At 36.8% G+C, this 21411-nt stretch overlaps 1 protein-coding gene across 1 annotated transcript in view; it reads left to right on the forward strand.

The window, feature by feature from the left end:
- LOC109072208 (eIF-2-alpha kinase activator GCN1-like) overlaps positions 1–21411 on the forward strand; it is a 52387-nt gene that overhangs the window by 29185 nt on the left and 1791 nt on the right. The window contains exons 36-57 of the mRNA XM_042730395.1: positions 664–778; positions 1661–1843; positions 1969–2057; positions 6196–6264; positions 6362–6500; positions 6594–6790; positions 9553–9695; positions 9779–9896; positions 10038–10253; positions 10593–10757; positions 10837–10998; positions 11733–11825; positions 12181–12324; positions 13788–14057; positions 14948–15061; positions 15718–15948; positions 16029–16222; positions 17472–17586; positions 18312–18408; positions 18516–18664; positions 19645–19755; positions 20824–21045. Of these exons, the coding sequence (XP_042586329.1) occupies positions 664–778; positions 1661–1843; positions 1969–2057; positions 6196–6264; positions 6362–6500; positions 6594–6790; positions 9553–9695; positions 9779–9896; positions 10038–10253; positions 10593–10757; positions 10837–10998; positions 11733–11825; positions 12181–12324; positions 13788–14057; positions 14948–15061; positions 15718–15948; positions 16029–16222; positions 17472–17586; positions 18312–18408; positions 18516–18664; positions 19645–19755; positions 20824–21045 (3336 nt within the window). The remainder of the gene's footprint in view (positions 1–663; positions 779–1660; positions 1844–1968; positions 2058–6195; positions 6265–6361; positions 6501–6593; positions 6791–9552; positions 9696–9778; positions 9897–10037; positions 10254–10592; positions 10758–10836; positions 10999–11732; positions 11826–12180; positions 12325–13787; positions 14058–14947; positions 15062–15717; positions 15949–16028; positions 16223–17471; positions 17587–18311; positions 18409–18515; positions 18665–19644; positions 19756–20823; positions 21046–21411) is intronic.

Here is a 21411-nt window from a genome sequence, read left to right on the forward strand (position 1 = left end):
CCTGAGGGCAGCAGAGAGAACAGTCTGTGGGAAGGATGGCTGGACGATCACTGATGATCCTCCGGGATTTCCTTATACACCGCCTGGTGTAGAATGTCCTGGAGGGAGGAAGCTCACCTCCAACAATGGGGGCTGGCAGTTCGCACGACCCTTTTCAGAGCTTTGCGGTTGCCAGCAGTGCTGTTTCCAAACCAGGCAGTGATGCAGCCCGTCAGGATGCTCTCTATAGTGCAGGTGTAGAACGATCTGAGGATGCTGGGGCTCATTCCATTTCCTTTTGGAGTGTGATCTTTTGTCTTTTGTTATTTGATTAGCATTAAAGTGCAGACAGCAGCGCTAGGGGTATGCATGCCCAGACATTATAAAGCTCAAGTGCCTTCACGCAGTTAATTGTAAGAAATAACCCATCGGTTTTGTTTATAGATACGGCGGCAACACCGGTTTTTCCTTGTATGGGGTGATATGCCATGGTTGTAAATTGAGGAAAAATCGACCAATAAATATCAGCAGCCGATACATCGGTGCATCCCTAGTTTTTTTGCTTTCAGTAAGTCCTGCAAACTACTCTCTCTCTCAAACTGTGTTGTGTCTCTAGTTAGACTGAGGTTGCAAATGAAGGTATCTGTTCATTGAGATGTTGCATGATGGTTTGCTGTGTGTCAGGCGGCGGATGACTGCGCTAAGGCTGTGATGAGGAATCTGAGCGCTCACGGCGTGAAGCTGGTGCTGCCGTCTCTGCTGGTGGCTCTGGAGGAGGAGTCCTGGAGAACCAAAGCAGGTCTGTTTTGTGATGCAGAATATTTTTTGCAGTGTAGTTTTCAGGCCTTTGTCTGCTAGAGAGGTTGTAATTTATATTTTTTTATATTTTAATTAGCATTTTTTTTTTTATTAGTTTTTTTTTTTAAATATAGTATATTTTGTTTAAATTATTATAATATTTTCTTTAATTGTTATTTATTTTATATTATAATTATTATTATTATTATTTATCATTCTCCTCACATGTAATGCATGGTAATGCAGAGCATTGCTTTTTTTTTTTTTTATTTTTTTTTATGTTGATAGTTTTTTGTAATTATTAATATTAATATTATTACTATTATTTATTAATTATCATTATCACTGTCACATAAAAATTCATAGCATTGTTTATTTTTATTGTTATTTATATTTGTAGCATTTTTACTTTTAATTGATTTTATTGTATTTTATTTTTTACGATTTATCTGTTACATAATTTATTTGTCTTTATAATATTTTTTAATTATTGTAAGTATAGGTTTTCATTTTATTACATTTTTTTTTATTAATCATCACTGTTTCACCGGGTAATGCAGATTATCATATTTATTATGTCGTTCTGTATTTTATAAAAAAAAAAAATTAAAAAAAAAAAAAAAAGTTTTTTTTATTATTATTTTATTGTTAGTATTATTTTTAATTATAAAATCTGTAGTTTTTGTTATTAGTATTATGTAGTATTATTTTTTTATTGATCATTGTTACTGTTACTTATAAGGAAGTGCAGAACATTGTTTATAATTTTTTTTATTATAAGTTTTATTATAAGAATTATTATTAATTATTATCAGTGCTTAATTATTATCAGAAGTGTAATGGTTTTGTATTATTTGTAATACGCTCGTGGCTGTGTCTATAGGGTCGGTGGAGTTGTTGGGTGCGATGGCGTACTGCGCTCCTAAGCAGCTGTCCTCATGTCTGCCGAACATCGTTCCCAAACTGAAACGGGGTTCTTTGACCGACTCTCACGTGAAGGTGCAGAAGGCCGGTCAGCAAGCGCTCCGACAGATCGGCTCCGTCATCCGCAACCCTGAGATCCTGGGTATGAAATATTATTGCTTAAATTTTGTTGGTTTGAATGGAAGGTGTAGCACAGTGGGGTTTAAATGAAGCGTTTAAGTGTTCGGTCCATACATAATCACTGAACTGATATTGTGAATTGGACAGCGATCACCCCCATCCTGCTGGACGCTTTAGACGGACCCGTCCTCAATAGGAAGCGCTCACCTGCGATGCAAACATCTGCTGGACACCAAGTTTGATTGCACTTCCAATCGACGCTCAACGTCTCTGGCTCTGTATATGCCTAACGTACCAGACGAGCAGTTTGCATGTGACACGTTTCCACACCGACACACGCAGTATGGCAACAAAGCAGCAGATCATCGGAAAAACAATGTAGCATCGCTACTGACTGAACCAGAAGGTGGGAACATCCACACGCCCGCTGATGCTGGTCTTTACAAGAGCTGTAGCCTGTGGTCATTTATATCCTAAAATTTTGTGTTGAAGTCACTAATAGTATTGCTTCTTTAAAACAGCTTGCTATAGCGTCCCCGTTTCCTTTTTCCACCGTTTCTGCTCATCTTTTATGCTGGTGTTATGCAAGTTTGTAACTAAACTAAATTTGCATAATTATAAGACAATTGTTGTCAAATCCTTTTTTGGGATTGGATTGAGCCAATTAAGAAGCATTTTTTTTTTTTTTTTTTTTTTTTTAGAAATTAATACTTTTATTTAGCAAGGATGCATTCATTTGATCAAACAATTAAATTTCAGTTAATTCTTTCTATTAATCAAAGAATCCTGAAAAAAAAAAAAAACAGTTTTCAACATTGATAATAATCAGAAATATTTTTTTAGGAGATAATTTTTTTATTAGATGATTTTCTTATTATTTTTTTTATGAAGTTTATTAATATTTAACATTTAGTGATATTTAACCAGTAGTGCAAACAAAATACTAGTACTGGCAACAAAATTCAAAAACAGTTTTATTTTTCTCAGTTTTATTAGTCAAGTCAAGTCAAAATTTATTTCTTTAGCACATTTAAAAGCAACAGAGTTGCACAAAAATGCTGTACAACAAAACACAGTATATAACAAGCTAAAAGGAAAACATGCAATGTATATAAAAAAAAATAAATAAATAAAAACAGTAAACATAGAATCAGAGCAAACTGTGACAACAAAACCTTAACCTGACCGTTTAATCAAATGCTAGCTGAGGAAAACAAATAAGATTTGAGAACAGACTTTAAAACTGGCTAGTGAAGGAGCAAAGCAGTCTCACATTTACAGGCAAAACTATTCCAAATTTTTAGGAGCTGCAGCTGAAAAAACCCGACCACCCTTGGTTTTACAGCGACAATGTGGGACAGTTAAGAGAAGCTGATTAGTAGACCTAAGTGCTCTTTGAGGAGAGTAAGGACTCAGAAGGTCACTGATGTATTTTGGTGCAAGACCAGATAAAGCCTTGTACACAAAGACAGTTATTTTAAAATCAGTTCTAAACTTCACAGGGAGCCAATGTAAAGACGCTAAAATTGGAGTAATGTGATCCCTCTTTTTTGTTCCAGTAAGAAGCCTCTCTGCCGCATTTTGGACAATTTGCAGACGAGAAATCGCTGTTTGAGGCTGGCCACAGTAAAGGGTATTACAGTAATCCAGGTGTGATGTTATGAAGGCATGGATTACAGCCTCCAGATCTTTGTGAGGTTTCAGTTTAGCAATTGATCTCAGATGGAAGAAGCTGCCCTTTACCACTGTGCTAATTTGTTTCTCAAAGTTGAGTAACGAATCAAATGTAACCCCAAGATTTCTTACATGGGTTTGAACTTTGGCAGAGAGAGAGACCCTAAATTAAAAACAGATGAAGTCCTAGAGTGGCCTAAAATCAGTATTTCGCTTTTGCTTTCATTTAGTTGCAAAAAATTTTAAGCTATCCAACATTTTATCTCCTCAAAACAGTCGTAGAGCCCATCCAAAGAATCACTGCTGTCAGTTTTTGCTGGAAGATAGAACTGTGTATCGTCAGCATAGCAGTGGTATGAAATCTTATATTTCTTAAAAATGGCACCCGGGGGGAGTGTGTAGTGTGAAAAGTGTAGGGGGTAAAATGGACCCTTGGGGCACACCGCATGACAAAGGAGCTGACGAAGAAGAAAACTTCCCAATGCTCACTGAGAAGGTTCTCTCTTTAAGATAAGAGGCCAACCACTGCAGAGCGACACCCTGAATACCCACCAACTTTTCCAACCGATGTAACAGAATATTATGATCAGAAAGCCGCAACTCTAAATCAACACAATACAAGCACCGCATATGACCATCATCAAGAACTTGCAAAATGTCATTGCTTACATTTCAACAGTGGCAGTTTCTGTGCTGTAGCAGTGATCTAAAAACCCGACTGAAAAGTATCTAAAACATTGGACATACTGATATAGGATTCAAACTGAAGATAAACAAACTGGAAAGAAAAGATAAAAGGCAACCTAGAAATAGGTCTGAAGTTACTGAGGATCGATGGGTCAATTTGAGGTTTCTTAAAGGGGTACTCCTCCCCAAAATGAAAATTTTACCCCCATGTCGTTCCAAACCCTTAAAAGCTCAGTTTGTCTTTGGAACACAATTTAAGATATTTTGGATGAAAACCTGTGACTGTCCCATAGACTGCCAAGTAAATAGCAGTGTCAAGGCCCATAAAAGGTATGAAAGTCGTCGTCAAAATACTCCATCTGCCATCAGACGTGCAGTCTGGGTTATATGAAGCGTCCTGAACAATTTTGTAAGTGAAGAAAACAAAAATAACGACTTTGTCAACAGTCTCCTCTGCGCTGTTTCTGTGTATTTAGCTTTGATTTGAAAGAAAACAGCACTGACACTGTTATATACTTGGCAGTCTATGGGACAGTCACAGGCCTCCCGGTTTTCATCCAAAATATCTTAAATTGTGTTCCAAAGATGAACAGAGCTTTTACAGGTTTGGAACGACATGGGGGTAAGTGATTAATGACAAAATTTTCATTCTGGGGTGGAGTATCCCTTTAAGCAGTGGGTTAACCACAGCATGTTTGAAACTAGCTGGTACAACTCCATTTGCTAAAGAAGTATTAATGATGGCCATTATGGCCGGACTCAGGGTTGCAAACACTTCCTTAAAAAAGACGAGCCGAGATGACATCAGACTCTTAAAAATAATATCAGCTAGCTGTACAGAGGAAATTTGAAGAAATCAAGTTAACAAATCTGTTGGTGAACCGCTCAATGTGGGATCATATGTTGATGGCTTAATAGAAGCCTTAATATTCAATATTTTATTACTAAAAATATTTAAAAAGTTCTCACAGGTGCCCCGAGATGGATCAAGAGATGGGGCAGGTAAGGGATTTAGCACCAGATCAATTGTCTTAAACAACATCCTCGGTCGGTTCGCATTTTTAATAATAAGTTTGGATAGGAATTCATACTTAGCCTCTTTAACTGACTTTTGGTAGCTAGTTAAGCATGAAATCAGACACTTATATGAGACTTGGAGTTTGTCTCTCTTCCATTTTCGCTCTGCCTTACAACACTCTTGTCTAAGAGCGTGGGTATGATCATTTAACCAAGGCTGAGTGGTGCCCTTCCCCTGGGCTTTCCTTAGCTTAAGGGGAGCAACAGAATCTATAGAAATGGAGCAGGAATTACGAAAAACCTCCACAATCTCAATCAGTGTTTAATTTGTCGAAGGCAGCAACTTCCACAAAGTTTGCTTGATAGTGCTCTGAAAATAACCTGGCAGTGGGCGGATGAATAAGACAGAAATAACTTACAGACTGAGAGCATGTGGGGGTGGGGGAATCACAAACAATTTTAAAACACAATTGGCAAATGGTCTGAAAAAGCAGCATCAGTCACTCTCAGGTTTGTTATGTTGTGAGGATACGATAAGACAAGATCCATTTTGTTTGTGTTTTTATGATTATGAGTAGGTTTTTATTTTTATTTTCGATTATTACTTATTCAGCAATGAATTTTGTTGTTCGGTTATTGCTTACCAGATAATGTGGCTTAAGCATCCATATACAGCCTGCAGTTGGATTCGTTAGGTGAAAGAATTGTTCATTCAGATTATTTATGTAAAATGTAATTAGAATCAATGTTCGAAGAAATTGTTGTTCTCCAAATAAGTAGAATCTTTTTGCTTCTGGTGCGTAGAGCCAAAAAAGTAAATGCAAACAAACAGAAAAAGTATCATTAGAATAAAATGCTTTCATAAAAACAACAAGCCACTTTAGGCCTTATTGACACCATAATTTTAGATAATATCACCATGGTAAATCACTGTAACTCATGACCTTGAGTGGCTCTTGGCTTTAACTCTTTATGTGTTGTATGTGTTGCTTGCAGGATCTGTCTCCGTATCTGCCCAGCGTGATTCCAGGACTCAAAGCGTCTCTGTTGGACCCCGTGCCCGAGGTAATATCAGCCGCACTGATCCGTGAGAGCTTTTGAAGCCTGCTGGCATTAACTGTGTTATATGTGAATGTGTTTTTAACCGCGTCTGTCGGATCAGGTGCGGACTGTGTCGGCTAAGGCTCTGGGAGCTATGGTGAAGGGAATGGGTGAGTCCAGCTTCGACGATCTGCTGCCGTGGCTCATGGAGACACTGGCGTCTGAACAGAGCTCTGTGGATCGATCCGGTGCCGCTCAAGGTGAGCTGCACCATTAGAGGGCAGCAGAGAGCTGCAGCACACATATATTACACCTGCACATGTTCTTCATTCCTCTTTATCTCCGTCTCTCAGGTTTGGCTGAAGTTATGGCAGCGTTAGGTGTGGAGAAGCTGGATAAACTGATGCCAGACGTGGTTCAGACGGCCAGTAAGGTGGACATCGCCTCTCACGTCAGAGACGGATACATCATGATGTTCATCTACCTCCCTCTGACCTTTGGGGAAAAATTCACCCCGTATGTGGGTCCCATCATTCCCTGCATCCTCAAGGTGAGACGGCACGATCGTAAACTTTTAATTTCACATCGTTTCAAGTTTAATGAGTTTGAAAACTTTATGGAAACTCTTGAATTGTTAAAAATATATTTATTAATAAATGTTTATTTTAATATTAAGAAGCTGTTTACTTTCTTAATATTCAGGAAAATAATTAAGGTTTTAATTTAACTTAATTATTGTCAATCTGTTAAATTTCTTAGTATAGGAGATCGTGATCCACACTCATGAAAACAGTCTTCTTTTTTCGTTTTATTTTACATTCATCGTTGATGGGAAAAGGTGTCTGAATATGTAAAATAAAACGAAAAAAGAGGACTGTTTTTGTGAGTGCGGATCATGATCTCCTATACTAAAAATATATTTATGAAAATGTTTATTTTAATAGTAAGAAAATGTTAACTTAATATTTAGGGAAATAAATACTGAGATTTATTTTCTTAATAATAAGTCATTTTTAAAGTAACTAATATTTAATGTTTTTCTTTATTTGTTAGAGAACTATTTAAAATTTATTTTCTTAATAATAAAGTATTATAAATCTAATTGATATTGAAATGTTTTTCTTTAAATATTTGAGAAATAGTAAAACATTTAATTTAATTATTATTAAACTAATTAAATAGACGTTAATTGATAGATATAAAGAAAATTATGTAATGTTTATTTTCATAATCTTGATTTGAGAAAAGGAATTTATTAATTAATTTTCCTAATAAATTAAGAAAATATTTATTTTCTTAGTAAATGTTGCTGGTTAACCAGCAACTATGGATTAATCTGTGTTTCCCCCCAAAAAAAACTTTAAAATTGAGTAACTATAAATAAATATATAAATATATTTATGTTAGTGCTGTCAGTCGATTAAAATTTTTTATCTAATTAATCCCAAAATAAATTTGACTGAAAATACCCACAAAAGATTATTTAAAGATCATTTTTATGTTAAATGAGAAAGTATCAATTAGATATTACAAATTGTAGCTGTAGAAAGAAATATTTTATTTGATTCAACATAAAATTTCTTACACATAACACATTTAGGCTTCAAAGGCCTAACATAAACTATAGAACATAAAAGAAGATAATCTAAGAAACTTCTCAGTATTTTTTGGTCAAGTCATATCAAGGCAGTTCATCATTGAATTCAGTGATGTCATTGTCCAGCTCAGTTCAGTTTAAATAGTATCTGTGCAATCAAGTCGATGATATCGCTGGATATTATGTGTCTCCAACTAAGCAAGCCAGAGGCGACCTCGGCATGGAACCAAAACTCAATCAGTGACAGAATGGAGAAAAAAACCTTGGGAGAAACCAGGCTCAGTCGGGGGGCCAGTTCTCCTCTGGCCAGACGAACCAGCAGGTTGATCCATGGTGCAGCAAAGTTAGATTGTGCAGAGGACTCAACTGGTTCCTGCGCCCATTGTTGATTTTTGATAGTCTAGGTATTATCAAATTGCCAGAGGTTTTTAGAATGCAGCGGACATGGAGGACTATAATACGATAAGAGCTTGTTCAAGTACTGAGGTGCTAAACCATTCAGGGCTTTATAAGTTTTAAAATCTACATGATGTTTAATAGGAAGCCAGTGCAGTGTTGACAGAACCGGGCTAATATGGTCATACTTCCTGGTTCTAGTAAGAACTCTAGCTGCTGCATTTTGTACAAGTTGGAGTTTGTTTATTAAGCATGCAGAACCACCACCCAATAAAGCATTTCAATAATCTAGCCTTGAGGTCATGAACGCATGAATTAATGTTTCTGCATTTGACACTGAGAGCACAGGTCATAATTTAGATATATTTTTGAGATAGAAAAATGCACTTTTATAAATGCTAGAAATATGGCTTTCAAAGGAAAGATTGCTATCAAATAGCATGCCTAGGTTCCTAACTGATGACGAAGAACTGACAGAGCAGCAATCAAGTGTTAAACAGTGTTCTAGATTATTATAATTAACACCTCTGTTTTTTTTTTTTTTTTTCAGAATTTAGCAATAAGAAATTACTCGTCATCCAGTGTTTTGATATCGACTATGCATTCCGTTAGTTTTTCAAATTGGTAGGTTTCGCTGGGCAACAAAGAAATATAGAGCTGAGTATCATCAGCATAACAGTGAAAGCTCACAACGTGTTTCCTGATGATATCTCCCAAGGGTAACATTTAAAGCGTGAAGAGTAAAGGCCCTAGTACTGAGCCTTGAGGTACTCCATACTGCACTTGTGATCGATATGACACCTCTTCATTCACTGCTACAAATTGATTGTGGTCAGATAAGTACAATTTGAACCATGCTAATGCACTTCCACTAATGCCAACAAAGTATTCTAGTCTATTCAAAAGAATGTTGTGGTCGATAGTGTCGAACGCAGCGCTAAGATCAGGTAGCACTAATACAGAGATACAACCACGATCAGATGATAAGAGCAGGTCATTTGTAACTCTGACTCATTCGCTAAACTGAACATCCAATTAGAGTTCTCACATGTCCCAACAGCCCTGACGCCAATTCAACATGTTCAGCATGAAAGAAGATATTTTGAAGAATGTTGTTAACCAAACTGGTAGCCATTGACTTCCGTAGATACAGTGGAAATCAATGGCTACCAGCAAATTAACATGCTTTATCTTGTTGACTTGTTGATCTATTTCTGTCTTTTACTAGTTGTTTATTCTATTTATACAGGAATATTGTTGTCATCTAGTTGTCTCTTAAGCATAGATAAACTGTTTGGTGGATGATTGTATGTGTTCAGGCTCTGGCCGATGAGAACGAGTATGTGCGAGACACGGCCCTGCGCGCTGGCCAGCGCATCATCAGCATGTACGCCGAGACTGCCATCGCTCTGCTGCTGCCAGAGCTGGAGCAGGGCCTGTTTGATGACCTCTGGAGGATCAGGTACCAAACATCCGCCTTCCATCACTTCAGAGGACTGCTGCTATAGCGATGGATGCTGATGCTGAGTGTTTGTGTTCTCTTAGATTTAGCTCAGTGCAGTTGCTAGGCGACCTGCTGTTCCATATCTCCGGGGTAACAGGAAAGATGACAACAGAGACGGCATCAGAGGATGACAATTTTGGCACGGCCCAGTCAACTAAGGTAACCGTAATAAGACTCTGGAACAGACCACAGGACAGCCTATGACAGCCATGCTTTCAGTACAATACCAGAATATATCCCTTGTCTCCTGTTGTGTACCAGGAAACTTTGTGTGTAAATGTTTGTAATATATTTCCCCAGGCCATTATTGGAGCGCTGGGCGCAGAGAGACGCAACCGTGTGCTTTCTGGGCTCTACATGGGCCGCTCAGACATACAGCTGGTGGTCAGACAGGCGTCTCTTCACGTGTGGAAGATCGTGGTGTCGAACACGCCGCGAACGCTACGAGAAATCCTGCCCACCCTCTTCACGCTGCTGCTGGGCTTCCTGGCCTCCACCTGCCCAGACAAGAGAACGGTACAATCCAGCGACAAACTGCAGTCCCTTTTGATTCTGTGGCCAGCAAAAAATGCGTTTGTTTTTTGGAAATTTGTTTCCATGTTAACTACATGTGTGTATTTAGCATCATACTAAGCATTCTATAATTTATTGTTTCATATTTATTGTCTTTTTTATGTTAATTAAGAAGTAATTCTTAATTTTAAGAAAAATTTTTCTTTCCAAATATTAAAGAAAATAATGTTTGCAATAGCTAGTAATAGAAAATGATGTACGATGGATCAGTCCATGCTTCTCTACAGAAAAAATTTGAATGCCTCCATTGCTTATGCTGTTCACGTTAATCTGTGTTTCCAGATCGCTGCTCGTACTTTGGGTGACCTGGTGAAGAAACTAGGTGAGAAGATCCTGCCTGAAATCATTCCCATCCTGGAGGAGGGTCTGCGCTCGGATAAGAGCGACGAGAGGCAGGGTGTGTGTATCGGCCTCTGCGAGATCATGAAGTCCACCAGCAAAGACGCAGTGAGTTGCAGCTGATGAAATATGCTCAGCGGGAACCTTCTGTTCACGTCATCATAGTGAAGCTGTGTTTTTGTGTCAGGTTCTGGTGTTCTCCGAGTCTCTGGTTCCCACCGTGCGTAAGGCCCTGTGTGATCCTCTGGAGGAGGTTCGTGAAGCGGCTGCCAAAACCTTCGAGCAGCTCCACGCCACCATCGGTCACCAGGCCCTCGACGACATCCTGCCTACACTGCTCAAACAACTGGTACTGCCTCCTTCCCACAATTAATAAGCAACAAAACAGTATTAAAGGGATAATTCACCCAGCTGACCCTCCACTTGTTCCAAACCTGTGTGAGTTTGGTAGGTAACCAAACAGTTGCCGGTAGCCATTGACTTCCAAGGGAATTTTTTCCATGCTATGGCTGGCAATGGCAACCGTCAGCTGTTTGGTTACCAACATTCTTCAAAATATCTTTTTGTGTGTGTGTGTTTTTAACAGCTGAAAGAAATTCATACAGGTCGAGGGTGCGTAAATTATGACACAATTGTCACTTTTTGGTTAACTCTCCTTTTAAGAAACAAAAAAAAATAAATAAGAAAACAAAGATAAATAATGTAAGTTATGCTCAGTAGATCTAATATACATATACTTCAGTTCAAATGTTTGGGGTTTTTGAATGAAGACTCTTCTGCTCACCGAAGCTGCATTTATTTAGTCAAAAATACAGTTAAAATTGTCAAATAATATTGCATTTTAAAATAACTATTTTCTATTTGAATATGGTATAAAATGTAATTTATTCCTGTTGCTGAATTTTCAGCATCATTACGCCAGTCTTCAGTGTAATATACTGATTAAGAAACATTTCTGGTTATTAAATAAATAAATGCAGTACGGTTAGTTCTCTATTTCTCAATTGTCAGTTTCTATCTGCCCAGGCTGTTTTAAAACATATGGTGCATGGTGAACTAATATGTACGTGCTTTTTGTTGCAGGAGAACGAAGAGACATCAGAGTTTGCGTTGGATGGATTGAAACAAGTCATGGCTGTGAAGAGTCGATCCGTCCTGCCTTACCTGGTGCCTAAGGTGAGTTCTCTTTACTAGCTGCCTTTCTGAACTAATCTGTGCATAAACAAAGATTAATAACCTTGTATATCCAGACTTCTGAATAACAAAGTCAGTATAATAAAAGCTTTTTTTTGGCTTAATGTCTTACCAACCACAGTGCGTTTTCTTTTGTGTAGTTATTAACAATGTTTTGTTAAGATTAAGCTCTTGATATTTGATAGATTTGATCTCACAAACCTTGAAAAATTCAAACTTGTGCCGCCCAATAGCGAGAAAAGACAAAGACTAGAATATTCCTTGCACTTGTTGAACTGTTAAATTTGGACTTTATTCTAGATAGTGTTATTTAACGCTTTATTTTTATCCTCTGCAGCTGACGGCTCCTCCTGTAAACACACGTGTCCTGGCCTTCCTGTCTGCTGTGGCAGGAGACGCTCTGACGCGACACCTCGGGGTGATTCTGCCCGCGCTGCTCTCCTCTCTCAAAGACAAGCTGGGCTCAGAGGAGTGCCTGCAGGTGAACCCGACAGCTGTCAATCATTTCCATTAAATCCATTACTGGTCAAAACTATTGGAATAATTAAGATATTTTAATGTTTTTGATAGGACTGTCCTCGACTACGGATTTTTCTGGCTGACTAGTCTTAGAATTAGTCAACTAATCACACGTTTATTAATAAACCATTCAAATCATTGTAATGAGCCTTTAATTGCCTACAAAGCCTAATAAGCGCTTAAGCACACGCATAAAGTTTGCCACAGTGCACTGCAGAAGCTATGATTATGAATGTGTCAGGGAAAAACAGTAAGGAGGCTGAATTAACATTTTAATAATTTGATAAACTAGTGCTTTCTTTGTGTTCGGTTTAAGAGATGAAGTCGGCGACAGACTCGTCATCTCTGCAGTAGTGATGTGCCTGTATGCATGCTTCATACAGATTACATAATCTGAGAACATTATTTTTCCATTTGAATTGGTTGATTTGAAATTAGACATTTCACTCTCTATATACTCGATATATTTTTAATGTCTGCAAGGCAAAGATATACAAAGTTTGGCGCTGGAGTTCACAGAGACCGAGACGGTTTGCGTTCTTTATTTTACAAAAGCGCGTTTTGTTGTTATTGTGAGTGCTAACTAATAAACGTAGAGTCTTTACATTCTCTGAGTCTCTGTGATTAGTCAACAATTAGGGGGCAGCAAAGTCTTTTCTCCTCACCATTGCTGCATTTATTTGATCAAAAGTGAAATGTTATTACAATTCAAGTGTTTTCTATTTGAATATATTTTAAAATGTAATTTATTCCATGATTTCTGAAGGATCATTCTAGTATGCTGATTTGCTGCTCAAGAAGCATTTATTATTATTAATATTATCAATGTTGAAAACGGTTGTATTGCTAATTTGCTTTGTATTTTTGTGAAAGCCATGATACATTAGCATTCAAAGGTTTTAGGGTAAGATTTTAAATGTGTGTATAACAAATTAACACACTCAGCAAAAAGCAAGTAATAAAAAAGTGACAGTAATATTATAATATTACAGTTGTATAATTATTACAAAAAATGTGTTTCAAATAAATGCTGTTCTTTTGAACATTCTATTCATCCGTTTCCACAAAAATATGAAGCAGCACAACTGTTTTCATTATTGACAATCAAAAATGTAATCGGCATATTAGAATGATTTCTGAAGGATCATGTGACACTGAAGACTGGAGTAAATGATGCTGAAAATACAGCTTTACATCACAGGAATAAATTACATTTTACTATATATTTAATTTCAAGACAGTTATTTTAAGTTAAAAACAGTTAATGTATTTTTGATGGTGTAAATGTTTAATTGGTGAGATGTATTTTCTTTTTTATAGAACATTTTGACCAGTAATACACACACTCAACTTTTTCTGCAACAGAAATGATTAGGAATCAGAATTATTTGACAGTGTATATGTGGCGTTTCTGGTCTTCTGCAGGAGTTGAGCAACTGTCAGACTGTGATCCTCTCGGTGGAGGATGAAGTGGGCCAGAGGATCATCATTGAGGATCTGCTGGAGGCCACGCGAGGAGCAGACGCTGGGCTGAGGCAGGCGTCCGTCACCATCCTCAACGGATACTTCTCTCGAACGCGGCTGGACTACAGCGCTCACACGCGCATGCTGCTGTCTGGCCTCATGCGGCTCCTGAACGACCCCAACCCTGAGGTGCTCAGCCAGAGCTGGGACACCATCAACTCCATCACAAAGGTAAGCGATGCTTTCATCCGTGTACATCACTGCAACTTCTCAAAGTCTTTGTTTTTACCTGGTATTATCATCTGTTTCATGTGATCCAATCACAAGCCACAAATAAACTAGTTTTTTATGATCCTTGATCTGCTAGTAAGGTAGAGATGTTTTAAATAACATCTCAAGTGTCGAATTCAGTAGCAAAAACAAGTTAGACACACACACACACACATATATATACATATACTCACTTCACTCATGTATTAAAGTGCTTGTAAGAAAATATTACAATATTGTGCTGTATATACATTACTGTTTAGAAGTTTGGAGTCAGTGATTTTTTTTTTTAAAGAATTTAATTTTTTTTTTTCAGCGAGGAGGTATTAAATCAATCAAAAGTGATGGGGTGAAGGCATTTATAATGTTAGAAAACATTTCTATTTCAAATAAAAAACACAATTCTTTTGAACTTTCTGTTCATCAAAGAATCCAGAAAAATAAAATGTATCACGGTTTCCACAAAAAATATTTGGTAGCTCGACTGTTTTCAACGTTCATAATAATCAGAAATATTGAGCAGCAAATCAGCATATTAGAATGATTTCTGAAGATCATGTGACACTGAAGACTGGAGTAATGATGCTGAAAATTCAGCTGTGCATCACAGAAATAAATTACATTTTACAATACATTTATAAAAAAAAGAAGTTATTTTAAATAGTAATATAATTAAATAATTTTTACTGTATTTTTGATCAACTAAATGCAGCCTTGGTGAGCAGAAGTGATTTCTTTCTCATTTATTTATTGCTTATGCTACTACCAGGATTTAAACAAGAAATAATGACGTATGAGTGGTATTGTGGTTTGGTCGATACAGTTCTCATAACTTCACTGTGTTTGTGCAGAAACTGGATGCTGGCAGTCAGCTGTCCTTGATTGATGACCTACACAGGGACATCCGCTCTGCTGCCGCTGAGGTCAGAGGTCAACACCTACCTGGATTCTGTCTGCCCAAGAAGGTAAGAATCGCTTACAGAGAAAACTACAGAGCAAAAGTCGGCACATCAACTCTGATAGCACATAATCAACTTCAGAATGACTCGCTGCCTAATATTTGTGGGGGGAAAAACAGAAAAGCAAAGTATTCCATTCCAGCAATTCTTTATGAAAATGAAAATTAAAGTGTCATTATTGTAAACAAACTATTATAAATAATTGTCTGTAATGAATTACGTTTTAGAATAAAATGAAATATTTATAAGTAAATAATAATAATGAATAATAAGTATTAACTAAAGTTCAACTCACACTGAGTACTAAATTTAATAAAACAAAAATTTATTATATATAAAGCTAAATAGAATTATTTAAAAATATATATAAAAATTACAAAAGCAAAGTGTTTTGGTCCAAATACAGGCTTTATAAAAATAAAAGTTTTGTTATTTTTTACTAAATTAAAACCGAAATGAAATCAAATTAAAGCTAAATAGAAATAAAAAAATAGAAAATAATTGCTAAAATTACAAAATTACAAGTGCTAAAATAAAAAAAAAAAACTAGAATTAACATAAAAAATATGTTAATTCAAAATAATAATAATAATAAATGCTGTACTAGTATATGAATAATCCTGCAGTAGCACTGATGTGACATGCTGTGTATGTTTCCTCAGGGAGTGACGTGTATTCTCCCCGTGCTGAGGGAGGGCGTGCTGACAGGAAGTCCTGAGCAGAAGGAGGAAGCGGCTCGTGCGCTGGGCGGAGTCATTAAACTGACATCAGCGGAGGCACTGCGGCCCTCTGTGGTCAACATCACCGGACCGCTCATCCGTATCCTAGGAGACCGTTTCTCTTGGAGTGTGAAGACGGCTCTGCTGGATACGCTCACTCTGCTGCTGGCCAAAGTCAGTGTCCATCACGCCTCCGTCCTCATGCTGAGTTAGACCCTTCATTCACACTCATAACTCCTCTCTGTTGTGTGCAGGTGGGCATCGCTCTGAAACCCTTCCTGCCGCAGCTCCAGACCACCTTCCTGAAGGCCCTCCAGGACTCCAGCCGGGCCGTGAGGCTGCGGGCGGCAGAGTCTCTGGGTCAGCTGGTCTCCATACACACTAAAGTAGATCCACTGTTCACTGAACAGCTGTCGGCCATACGCAGCGCAGAGGACTCTGGAGTCAGGTAAGAAACACAATAAACAAATGCACACTTCTGCAGCAGTTACGGCATGAAGATTACAAATACACTACTGTACTGAAAAAAGTCTCTTCTGCTCAACACGGCCGCATTTATTTGATCAAAAATGCATTAAAAGAATTTAGAATTGGTTAGAGAATTGGACTTGTAACCAGAAGGTCACAGGTTTGAGTCTCGGTGCTGGCAGGAGTTGTAGGTGGGAGGGAGTGAATGAACAGCGCTCTCTTCCACCCTCAATACCCATGACTGAAGTGCCCTTGAGCAAGGCACTGAACCCCCAGTTGCTCCCCGGGCGCTGGATATATAGCTGCCCACTGCTCCGAGTGTGTGTTCATGGTGTGTTCACTTCTCACTGCTGTGTGTGTGCACTTCGATGGGTTAAATGCAGAGCACCAATTCCGAGTATGGGTTACCATACTTGACAAATGTCACGACTTTCACATCACTTTCAAATATAATTTATTCCTGTGATGCAAAGCTGAATTTTCAGCATCATAACTCCAGTCTCCCACTGTCACATGATCCTTCAGAAATCATTCTAAAATGCTGATTCACTGCTGCTCAAGAAACATAATATCAATGAAATAATAATTCAGTTATCATCAAAGTTAAACACAGGTGTGCTGCTTAAGATTTTGTGAAAACCTTGATTCATTTTTTATGATTCTTTGATGGATAGGATGTTCAAAAGAGCAGTGTTTATTTTTGTACTTCCACTTTTGATAAATTTAATGCATCTGTGCTAATAAAAGTATTAATTTTCTTACCAAGTAGTTGAATATGAAATATTGGTTTAAGTTTAAATAATTTTGTTAGGTGAAAATAAAGAGTACAGAGTGCTGAGAAACGAAACTAAAACTATGCAGGAAATAGTATTTGTGCACTGGTGCAATGAGCAATTTTACGGTTAAATGCTGCTTATAACAGACTGACACCAATCAGATTTAAGTATCCCAGAGAGCCACAGATTCTGACAAATTTGAACCCTTGGAAAAATAAATTATTTTTGAAAGTAGTCTGAAATATATATTTTTTGTTTTGTTTTTTTTGTCTTTGTTTTGTTTTTTGGCTGTATGTAATTATTCATTGATGATTTAGTATTTTTTACAAATTTTTTTGGTAAATTAGTTTTTATTATTTTTGTTTTTTTTTTATAATTAAGGTCTCTGTTGTATCTTCTGTAGAGAAGTTATTTTGTGCTCGTCAGTCACTCTGTTATTGTCTTTTTCTGCAGGGAGACGATGTTGCAGGCCCTGCGCTTCGTCATCCAGGGTGCAGGGGCAAAGGTGGACCCCACCATCAGGAAGAACATCACCACAACACTGCTGGGCATGCTGGGACATGATGAGGTACAGCTACTGGTCAGGGTTATTATGGTTAGCTAAAATTAAAACCATAATTAAAAAGGAAAAGGATATATATAATTTTTTTTAAGCAGGTTGCACAGCCAACATTTCTAATTTTCATTTAGTTTAACCTGAAATAACTAAAACAAAATTAATCAAAACTATATAGACATATTAAAATTAAATAAACTAAAACTTATAATAATGACAAAAATACATCAAAATTACTAGAGCTTTAAATAGTTAAAATGAAAACAAAATAAAAACTATAGTAGCATCTTGCTACTACAATAACACTGCTAGTATTGCATTTTTTTTGTTTTTGTTTTGTTTACTCGGCACAGATATATTAACAAAAGATTAAAATATAAATGTAATAATTTAAATAGTGTCGAGTAAACATTATATTGTGTGTATATATATGCATAAGTTTTAAATAATTAGGTAAGTATATTATAAATATAGACATTGCTATCTGAAAATATTATGTCAGTCCTATTATAGACAATACTTAAAGATTGTCTGTATATATATGTATTGACATTTATGTATATATTGTTATCTGAAGTTATTTTTACTCCTGTTACTTCTATGTTTGAAGACATGCAAGGATATGAATGCATGTGATCTTTGTCTTTAAAACAGTAACTAGCACAGGATGTGGTTTTGAGAGTGTGTCATTGTTGCCTTCCCTCTGTGTGTGTGTGTGTGTGTGTGTGTGTGTGTAGGATGCCACGAGAATGGCCTCTGCAGGCTGTGTTGGCGAGCTGTGTGCCTTCCTGTCAGAAGAGGAGCTCAAGAATGTGTTACAGCAGCATGTCCTCGGTAAGATCACACACATCTCGGGCCTGCAAGTGCTTTGGGATGAGATGCATCAATAAAAGCACTTCAATCTAGGACTGGATCCTCTCATGTTATCTGTTTGTGTGCAGCGGATGTGTCAGGCGTGGACTGGATGGTGCGTCACGGCCGTAGTTTGGCTCTGGCTATCGCGGTGAAGTCCGCTCCTGATCAGCTGTGTTCAGAGGAGTACAGCTCGTCTGTGCTGGAGGCCGTCTTATCCAGTGCCACCGCAGACAGAGTAAGACACCACAGTGAATCAGCAGAAAGTCAAACTTGTCTTGTAACCCAGTGAGGCCAAAAAATGCCTGTTTAGGGCCAAATAAATCTTAAAATTTTGACAGTCAAAACTTAGGAATATTCGAATGTTTGTTCATTGCTTTAAAACTTTCCTGTTTCTTCCCCGTAGAAGCTCACTGCAGCAGCCTTTCATACTGAATAAAGCTCAGAGTTTCTTGCGCAGTATGGAAAATACAGAATTAAATCATAGTCATTTCCAGACCTGGACAAGTACAGGAAAAAATAAAACAAGAGAATGGAAAAATATTTGTTTCCAGACTATTGTCCCTATTCTGATTTCTAAAATATACAATTAAGAACTCCAAAAAAATTAATTGTTTAATTAAATTTAAATAAATATATAAATAAATCATAAATGTATCATACAGGCAGTGTTTTTTCATGACATTTAGAGCAGGCAATCAAACTTTTACTTGACTGAACAAATTGTATACTTTGTTTTAAGACAAAATTGTTAAACTATTGTAAACAATGTATTGAAATGATATTGTAATCCATAATACTGTTGGCTTTGCCATGAATATAGCCATTGCTGCTGATAAGGTGATAAATCATAAATAAATACATAAATAAAATTATTTATCATGTTCAGTATGGTCTGAAGAATCTGGACATTTGAGTATGGAAAAGTATAGAACTTGAAATGGAAACTGTGTAAGAAGCCTGTGACTTCTGGACATAGTTTAACATCAGCCAATGAGATTAGAGCTTATGATTTTCACAAGATCTTGCTGTTGTTGTTTTTTTTAACTATGCATTCATGAACACTCTGTTATGTAACTGTGGTACAAACATTTGATTCTTGTGTGTGTGTGCGTGTGTGTGTGTGTGTGTGTGTGTGTGTGTGTGTGTGTGTGTGTGTGTGTGTGTGTGTGTGTGTGTGTGTGTGTGTGTGTGTGTGTGTGTGTGTGTTTTCTGCAGATCCCCATCGCATGCAGTGGCATCCGAGCCATGGGTTACCTGATGAGACACCAGCTCCGCTCAGGAGGACCGGAGAGCATCTCACCCCGCATCATCACACAGTTCATCAAGGTGAGACTGACTCCAGCATACACTACAGTAGTGTACAGATTACTGTAGTATGCATACTTATGTTTGGTAACACTTTACAATTAGTTAGTTTGCATTAACTAACAATGAGCATTACATTTGTTACAGCATTTAATAATCTTTGTTAGCATTAGTTAATAAAAATACAGCTGGTTATTTTTAGTAATGTTAACTAGGGTCCAATAAGTAATAGTAAATGTTAAATTTAACATAAAAATTGCTTAAGATATATTTCTCATTGTAAGTTAATTAGTTTATCACAATTTTGTTTCTGGTTCATTAGAACATTTTGCATTATGGGATACAATTTGTCATGTAGGGCTGGATAATATGGACAAGAATAATATTTTGTTTCATCATTCAAAATTGATATCATAATATTAATTTAATACCATTAATAGGGAAGGAGATGCATTTGACGTATTTCTTAGACCTCAACATTGAACATAAACAACTAGTTTGAGTAAACTAAAATTATGGACATGTGAAGTTAATTGTAATTTCATCCTTATTCTTTTAATGCACATTTATAATTAAAAAGGTATAAGGTGAATTCATACAACTTCAACAATTTAATCAATGTTTTAAAATGTAATCAAATGTAAATATAGCAATTAATTTGCAGTTTTTATTTTTCTTGTCAAATGAGGTGCTGCACAAGAAAAGTTTTATATTGCGTATAAATTAATACATGAATGAAAATATCTTGATTGTATAATATTCCTTAATACTAAAAATAGTTAATCGATGTCATGTTTTATTATTATTATTATTATTATTATTATTACTTTGAGAATTACATTTTCTTTACAATAGTAATATATTTCTGGCATAATTTCTACAAAATATTGAAAATTACTTTTTTTAAATAAAAATAAAAAACTTTTGTCAGTATCATGGATTTAATGGTTTTTGATTAATTGAATTATCATACAGCCCTGTCTGGTTATATTCCACACATGTTCCACAAGGTGTTTCTGTACACATTGTGAACAAACTCAAACACATTAGAGATGCTGACTTCGCTGTCTGCCATGGCACCTCTCACAGAGTCTGCAGAACCAGTCGAGTGACATTCGTCTGGTGACGGAGCGCGTGCTCTGGTGGGTGTGTAAGGAGGCGGAGACTCCCGCTCTGGAGCCCAGTCTGGTCAAACCGCTCATCAAAGCCCTGCTGGACAACACTAAGGACAAGAACACCAGCGTCCGAGCGCAGAGCGAACACACGCTCGTCAGCCTGCTGCGGCTGCGCCAGGGAGAAGACGGCATGCAGGTCAGTTGTCACACGATGTTGCTTTCTTCCATGCACAGTAAAAAATGATGTTTGTAATCTTTTTTTTTTCTGTAAATTAGCTAAATGTATGTAAAAAGTCTATTTTTGGTGATTAAAGGTAATGCCTATATCTTAAAAAAAAAAACTGATTTGCAAAAAAAAAATTAAAAAAATATTACCTTATATATATATATATATATAATATATATATATATATATATATATATATATATATATATATAGTGATGAGATCAGTGCACTGGTTAGTTCAGTTGTCCAGTCAAAGGTCCGTTGAGGCAAAGTCACATCAGTTTTTTTTGCTATACATTGAGGAATTTATTAATTGTTTCCATTGTAGTTTTTTGT

This window comes from Cyprinus carpio, chromosome B8 (assembly GCF_018340385.1).
Source record: "Cyprinus carpio isolate SPL01 chromosome B8, ASM1834038v1, whole genome shotgun sequence".
Lineage (NCBI taxonomy): Eukaryota > Metazoa > Chordata > Actinopteri > Cypriniformes > Cyprinidae > Cyprinus > Cyprinus carpio.